Source organism: Vombatus ursinus, unplaced genomic scaffold, assembly GCF_900497805.2.
Source record: "Vombatus ursinus unplaced genomic scaffold, bare-nosed wombat genome assembly UNPS02005659.1, whole genome shotgun sequence".
In the NCBI taxonomy this organism is placed as follows: Eukaryota; Metazoa; Chordata; class Mammalia; order Diprotodontia; family Vombatidae; genus Vombatus; species Vombatus ursinus.
Window position 1 is genome coordinate 2,090,808 of NW_020945437.1, and position 7,263 is coordinate 2,098,070.

The 7,263-nt window shown below is 41.8% G+C and overlaps 1 protein-coding gene across 1 annotated transcript in view; it reads left to right on the forward strand.

Annotated features, from left to right (window-relative positions):
* Positions 1 to 225: 225 nt before the first annotated feature.
* Positions 226 to 7,263, forward strand: part of SUCLA2 (succinate-CoA ligase ADP-forming beta subunit) — a 53,004-nt gene continuing 45,966 nt past the window's right edge. The window contains exon 1 of the mRNA XM_027848322.1: positions 226 to 692. Within this exon, the coding sequence (XP_027704123.1) occupies positions 603 to 692 (90 nt within the window). The 5' untranslated portion in view covers positions 226 to 602. The remainder of the gene's footprint in view (positions 693 to 7,263) is intronic.

Genomic DNA, 7,263 nt, shown 5'->3' on the forward strand with positions numbered 1-7,263 from the left:
CTAGCTGTCCCAGTGAAATCATAGGTTATGATAAAAAAAAGATAAAGCTATTGTTCCTATGTTCTCAGGATTATACTTGCCTTGAGGCCATGCTATTGTTTTTTGTTTAGTTGGTTTCTTTGGCTTAATTCTTGTTTTTGCACCACTAAACATCCTTCCTTTCCGGCTTTTAGAAGAATCTAATCATTATGTGGCAAGAAATTCTACCTCCACTTAATATATTAATCATATTACTAACTCCCTGTTAATTGTGATTCTGGTCTATTAACTTCTGGCCCCTAGCCAGGGAGGTTAAAGTGCATAAGACTAGTGCTGGGTCAGCCCAGGCCAGGCTAAGGCACTGAGGCTCCAAGCGGCAACGCCCACCCCTGTAATTCCTCTTTGGGGCTGCACGCCAACACCACCTCCCACAAGGCGGCGCCAGGGAGTCTGACAACCATAGAGTTTCACACCTCTTTCCTCCCTGGTAATCGTCAGCCAAGCAAAGGTTGAGAGGGGCGTCCGGGTCGTTGGGGGAGATAGAGCGGCTTTCCTGCCCACGGGCTGTCTTCAGCTTCAGGCGCCTGCGCGGATCGCGGCGGGGGTCCGCTTCTGCTTCAGAAATGGCGGCCTCCATGATTTTCAGCCGGCTCTCAGCTGCCCCGGTGCTGAGGAGCCACGGGCCCCGGACAGCGTTGCAGGCGGCCGCCAAGGTACTGACTGCTGACTCTAAGGAGGCGGGAGGTCCGGCGGCGGTCGAAGGGGAGGGCTGGAGCCTGCGCCCCGGCGCCGGGGTCACCCGTTCCCGGTGACATTCGTTCCGGGCCCGGCCCCACATTTCGGCCTCCCCAGGAGTCGGGGCTGCCTCCAGCTCCGGGCCTCCCTTGCTCCCCAGGAGACCCCGGTCCTAGGCGCAAGGAGCTGGGCAGAGGCCGCGGCAGCCCGGCCCTGGGCCGGGGAGCAGCGGTGGGAGAGCCAGCAGCAGCCGCCTTCCCGGCCTGGCGTTGCGGGGCCCCGGCTGCCGCTTCCTTGGGGGAGGGGGAAGTGGTGGGGGGAGGGCCGGAAGAGGGGAAGGGGGATGCCCTTCAGATGTACTTCTCTGGGAGCTGTCACCAGTATCACCAGAGGCCTTCTTTGGGGAGAGGCGGGGAGCCCTCTCTCCACCTCCCCCGTCCATGCCTAAAGTGCCGAAGTATGTGTCTAGCCGGACTTTACATTTAATTTAAGTTGAGATGCACTTGTCCATACACCCAGGAACATATGATTTACCCCACCTGGTCATAGGACCTGTGGTCCATCCAATCCGGCAGTTTTTTTGCAGGAATCGGAGGCTTGTGGAAGGACATCGTTGCTCTCCTTTGTGTCAACTTAAGAAGTTTGAAATGTACTTTCAAACACATTAGACTCCCATATCTATTCAAGATATACGGTTTCTGATCTTGAGCAGTTTTTGAAGCTATTTATAGCTTTAGTATTATTCCAGTAAAGCAGTCCTCTCAGGCCTTCTTTCCTGCTTCTTCAAATCCTCAGCTCATTGAAATTACCCTTCTCTGAATCTTCCTCAGAATTTCTGTGTCTTTGAGGACAGTAATTCAGTTGATGAGCAAACTGCAAAAGCCAAAGAAGTTCCTTAGCTTTTCAAACTTCATAGTCAATAAATATTTGCTGTTCAGTCTTGCCCAACTCTTCATGACCCCATTTGTGGTTTTCTTGGTGAAGATACTGGAGTGGTTTATCATTTCCTTCTCCAGCTCATTTTACAGATGAGGAAACTGAGGCAAACATAGTTAAGTGACTTGCCCAGGGTCACACAGCTAGTAAGTGTCAGAGGCCAGATTTGCGTTCGGGAAGATGAGTGTTTCTGACCTCAGGCCCAGCACTTTGTCCACATAGCTGCCCCAAATAAATATTTATTAAGTGCTTATTATGTGCCAGGCCCTGTGCTCAGCACTGGGGAATACAAGAAGAGACAGAAGACAGTCCTCGTTCTCAAGCAGTTTACAGTCTAATAGGAGAGACAACTTGCAAAAATAAATACATACCAAGCAAGCTTTTTACAGGATAAATAGGGAATAATTTAAAGAGGGAAACTACTGGAATTGAGAGGTTAGAAAAGGCTTCCTATGGAAGGTGGGATTTTATTTGGGACTTAAAGACAGCCGAGGAGGTCAGTAGTTGGAACAGAGGAGGGAGAGCATTTTAGGTGTAGGGGACAGCCAGAGAGAATTTCTGGAGAGGAGAGATGGAGGGTCTGGTTCATGAAACAGTAAAGAAACCACTATCACTAGTGGATAACCTTGAGGTCTTCGATATCTCACCAAGCTCTAAGCATTCCACAGTGCCAGTTTAAGCCTCCTTCATGGCCATTGGAACAAATTGTTTTTATTGGCTCATTCCACGGAGGAAGTCTTCACATGCTTGAGGTAGACATCTCCCTAACTCCCCCATAGGTTTGAGGCTCCTCAATTACCCTCAGCCTGGTTTAGCCCGTCTGCCAAGACAGTTTACGGGACCATGGTTGCTTGTTGGAGCCACAGGAGAGACTTAGGTGAATCAGGTGGACACCAGTGGTGGATGAGCAGACTTGAAAAGGGCTCAACAAGCCCTTACACCAGAGGTCCTGGAGGTAATAGAAGCTGCTGAAGTTTGAGTGGGGTGACATGATCAGACCTTTGGATTTAGGACAGTGACTTTGGTGGCAGAAAGCAGGATGGATTGGAGTGGGGAGAGACTTGAGGTGGGCAGACCCACCAGCAGGCTATTAAAATAATACAGGTGGCAGGTGATGGGGGGCTGCGCTAGAGTGGTGGCAGTAGGGGAGGAGAGAAGGGAGGTATTAGATGTTGCAGAGGTGAAATTGACAGGCCTTGGCATTAGCTTGGGTGAGATACAGTGAGAAGTCTAGAGTGACTTCTAAGTTGTGAGCCTGAGGGACTGGAAGGATGGTGTTGCATCTCTCCAGGGAAGGGAAGGTGGGAGTAGGGGAGAGTTTGTGGAAACCTCATAGGATCATGAATGATGATAATATTTGAGCTGGAGGGGACCTTAGAGGCCATCTTGTCCATTTTACTAATGTTACAGATGAGGAAACCAAGGCTCACAGACGTTAAATGATTTTTCCCAAAATCATACAGATAATTAGCATCAGAGGTGGGATTTGAGCCTCTGATTTTTAGTCAGTGTTCTTTTCCTATTTTCCACATTTGAATAAGAGATACTTATGCTAGTTGCTGCTTTATTTTGCTTGTTTTTGGTGGAGTGGGCAGAATGAGAAAGGATGATGGTATTGGGTTGCACGTATGCATTTCAGGACAGTTCAAGTAGATGGCACCTGATGATAACATCAGGAAGGGAAAATGCTGTTTAGGAAAAGTGACCTTTTGGGGTATCAAATGCAAAAGAATTTTGCATTGCCATCTTAATTTATAGCTGATGAAAATTCAAGTTGCAGCTTTTGGAGTTAGGAAATTATGATTTTCAAACTGTGCCTTTGTATCCTAAAACTTTTTAATTGGCTATACGTATTACAGTAATAGTTTATTGTTGCAAACAATCTATAACAAATATAACTAATTTGGAATTGTTACATTTGGGCCAAAGTAATCATCCACATCTAAAAAGTTTTTTAAAAGTTACAAATATTTTACTCAGAAAAATTCTAAGCTTTAATCTCAATTTAGTTTTTAATTTTTGGCCATTTTCTTGTATTTTTGATAATTATGTCAGAATTATTTCAGGTTTGTGTTGATCACAAGTAATCACAAGGAATGCCAAATTTCTAGCAGTGTATGGATATAAAGTAGACATAATACAGAACAGAGCTTCCCATTGAATTGTTTTGGAAGAATGTAAACAGGCTTTTGGAGGGCACTGGCTTCAAATATGAATTAACATTAAATGAGGCAAAGGATTGTTGAGGTCCTATTGTGTCTTTATTGGTTTTAGCCTACCGAGTCAGATGGTTACTCATATTTGCTTTTCTCCTGTTCAGGCTGATAGAATGCAGCCTCCTTGAGGACGGTTATTTTAATTTGGGGCCTTAGTGGATTGAGAATCTTATGGATTGAGAGTTCCCCACTCAGATTACTAGTGACTTTTTTTGTTTGTTTTTTTGCTTTTTGGTGTGGCAATTGGGATTAAGTGACTTGCCCAGGATCACACAGCGAGTAAGTGTCAAGTGTCTGAGTCCGGATTTGAGCTCAGGTCCTCCTGACTTCAAGACTGGAGTTCTATCCACTGCACCACCTAATTGCCCCTACTAGTGACTTTTTGATCTTGAACACATCTCAGTTTCTTAGTTGTCCAGGAAGTTAAGACTCTTAAGTTCCAGAGAAGGTGTCAGCTTCCAGTAGGAGAAGGTGTCAGCTTCCAATAGAAGAAGGGAACCAGAAGTTGCCTATACTAATGAAATCATAGATCCCTATCCTAGCTATAGAGTATACCACGTAGAGTGTGTGGTGCGTAGTAGGCACTTAATAAATGTTCTGTTAGGTAGCTTACCATTAGTAGTATTGATACTGTAGGTTTTAATCTAAAGTTTTTGATGTTTCTATAATATAATAATTTTTCTATTATTTTTGGTGATAAGAGGGAACATTAGCGTGGGTGAGGACAAAAGCAAGTGATAATGCTGTCCTTCATTTACATGAGCATTATTTAGCATATGGAGTTGGAGACTGGATTAGCCCTAGCAATCACTGTGGATTAAGTAAGGCCAAAACTAAAGGCATTTGTATGTTAAGACTGCTGTATAGTAGGAATACTTACCTCTTCTTTTCCCTACTGAACAGGGAGGAAAACCTTTTTTCTCTCACTAAAGCAATATTTTTAGTAAGCATAATATGATTGAATTTGCTTCATTATTCTGGAAACTCTTGGTTCAACTCTTTGTGATACAGCCATTTGAAGGGCTGGTTTTAAGTTCAGTTTACTCAGATACTTGGTTTTAATGGTCATCATAGCTGAAAAAGATACCTCATAATGATAAAGTAGATCTAGGTGGAAAAAAGTATTTGGTTGGCTGTGTTTACTAAATCATAGTACTCACTTTTTAACCTTGTACACCAATTGTGTAAAGGTTTTTGCTGAAATTTAGTTAGTAAATTTCTATCTTCCCAGATGTCAGTCAGTTTTTCTTGTAAACTTAATTGGAAAGTGCTACATTTTTATGTTTAACTGACTTCAAAATCTACTAAAACTCTTTGGAAGATTTTTAAACATGTTAGAAAATTCTAGCGATTATAGAACCTCAAACTGTTGAGTCCATTCCCCTAATTTTACAATTTAAAAAACTGAGGCATATGGTGATTCAGTGACTTGCCTAAGGTCACACAGTTAGTTGTCAGAGCCAGAATTTGAGGCCAGGATTTCTCACTCCAAAGCTTAGTGGATGGAGGAGGCTTCAAGAAACCACCTTGAAAATGAGAGCTAAATTTTTTGTGAACATTCTTTAAAAAAAAAAGTATTTCTTAATTTTTTCTATAAAGTTCACTGTATTTTGATTACCTTTTTGAAGGAAAAATGGAACAAGAAAATAGCCAATTAGTTATGGTGAATAAATCACTATTTTGCTATCAGACTGAAATTAAGTAAATAGATTAATTGGGCTTAATTGCCATTTCATTTGATGCCTATATGTATAAAATTGATCTACTTTTATTCATAGTGATACAATTAGACATTTTTCTATTCTCATTTTTTTTCTGGTTTGAATTTAGCTGTCAGATAGCATTGGAACTGAAGGTCTTCTTGAGCTAGCTGACAAGTTTATACTTAACATTATACTTTGGTTATTTGATAGATCTGTGGTTTCATCAGTGTGGATACTGCTTTTCTCTATTGTACATTACATTGGGTTCTCATCCTGTGTGATTCTTAGTCATATCTTTCCACGTATCCTTCATGAAGGATACATCCAGTGCACTAGAGGTTTTTCTTTGGTCTTTTTTGATCTCTCTAAGGTTCCAGTGGCTCACCATCTGTTAATACCCTACTACAGGATACAGTATGATTAGTGAAAATACTTCAGACATTGGAGTCAAAGGAATTGGGTTTAAATCCCTGATCCACCATTTATTTCTGTGTGGATCTTGAACAATTTATTGAACTTAGGTGGGCCTCAGTTTCCATATAAAAACTAGATTATTCTAAGGCCTTGTCTAGCTAGAAATTTGTGATTCTTTGACCTATTTAACCCTTTTTCTAATAATACATATGTCTTTAATTCTCTTTCTCAGATTTAAGTCATAAAGATAATGTTGCAGAATATTTAGACCCACTTTACATGGATTGTTACTTTTTTTAATATAAACTTGTAATTTTGATTCTTAGGAGATATTTAGCTGCATAAATGGCATCACTGGACAAATCTTGCTAATAAGAGATTGGCCTTTTTTTTTTTGGTGAGGCAATTGGGGTTAAGTGAATTGCTCAGGGTCACACAGCTAGCAAGTGTCAAGTGTTTGGTCTGAGGCCGCATTTGAACGCAGGTCCTCCTGACTTCAGGGCCGGTGCTCTATCCACCGTGCCACCTAGCTGCCCCAAGAGATTGACTTTTGTGACAGCAAGTACAGCCAGTTCTCATTTGTGTAAGGGGACCCTTCCAAAGACCTCCCTTTCCCCTCTCCGGGCTCTGCATGGCCCTGCCCCCTCCATAGCTCTGTGCTTGCAGCCTGAAAGCCTTCAAAGACTGGGGTCCTGCTGCTACTCCTACAGCAGTAGAGTAATAGAATTTACTTAAATTGAGAACTGTCTGTAGTTTGATATAATTAAAAGCACCTATAGATTTTTCACATGTAATCCAGTTACTAACTCCTACTAATTCTTTGCCAAACTTATTGTCCCACTGAAGTGTCTTTCCATGATTAAATACCGTATACAGACTAACTCAGTGGGCTGCCCATCTAGCTATGTATATAGTAGTCTAAGCAGTATCCATTTTTAATCAATTTTGTTTTTCAAACATGAATGGTTAGGTCAATCTGACTTATTAGGCTAGTCTTAATTGTAACTCACTTAATGTTACGTTTGTAAATTTTATTTGACTACTGCCATTCTTTGGTAAATTATTATTCATTTCATAAGAGAGGATATACATTTTCTTATTTCACTTTTGATGCTAATAAATAATTAACTAAACATAAAATTAATCAGAATTCTCACATCTTTATGGAGTTAAGTCCTAAAACTCTTTAGAATTTTTCTCTCCATTTGTCAAGATAAGAGCTTCACCTGGGGATAGTTATCCTACTTCCTACCTCCTGTAGCCTTCTTTCTGCCTCCCCC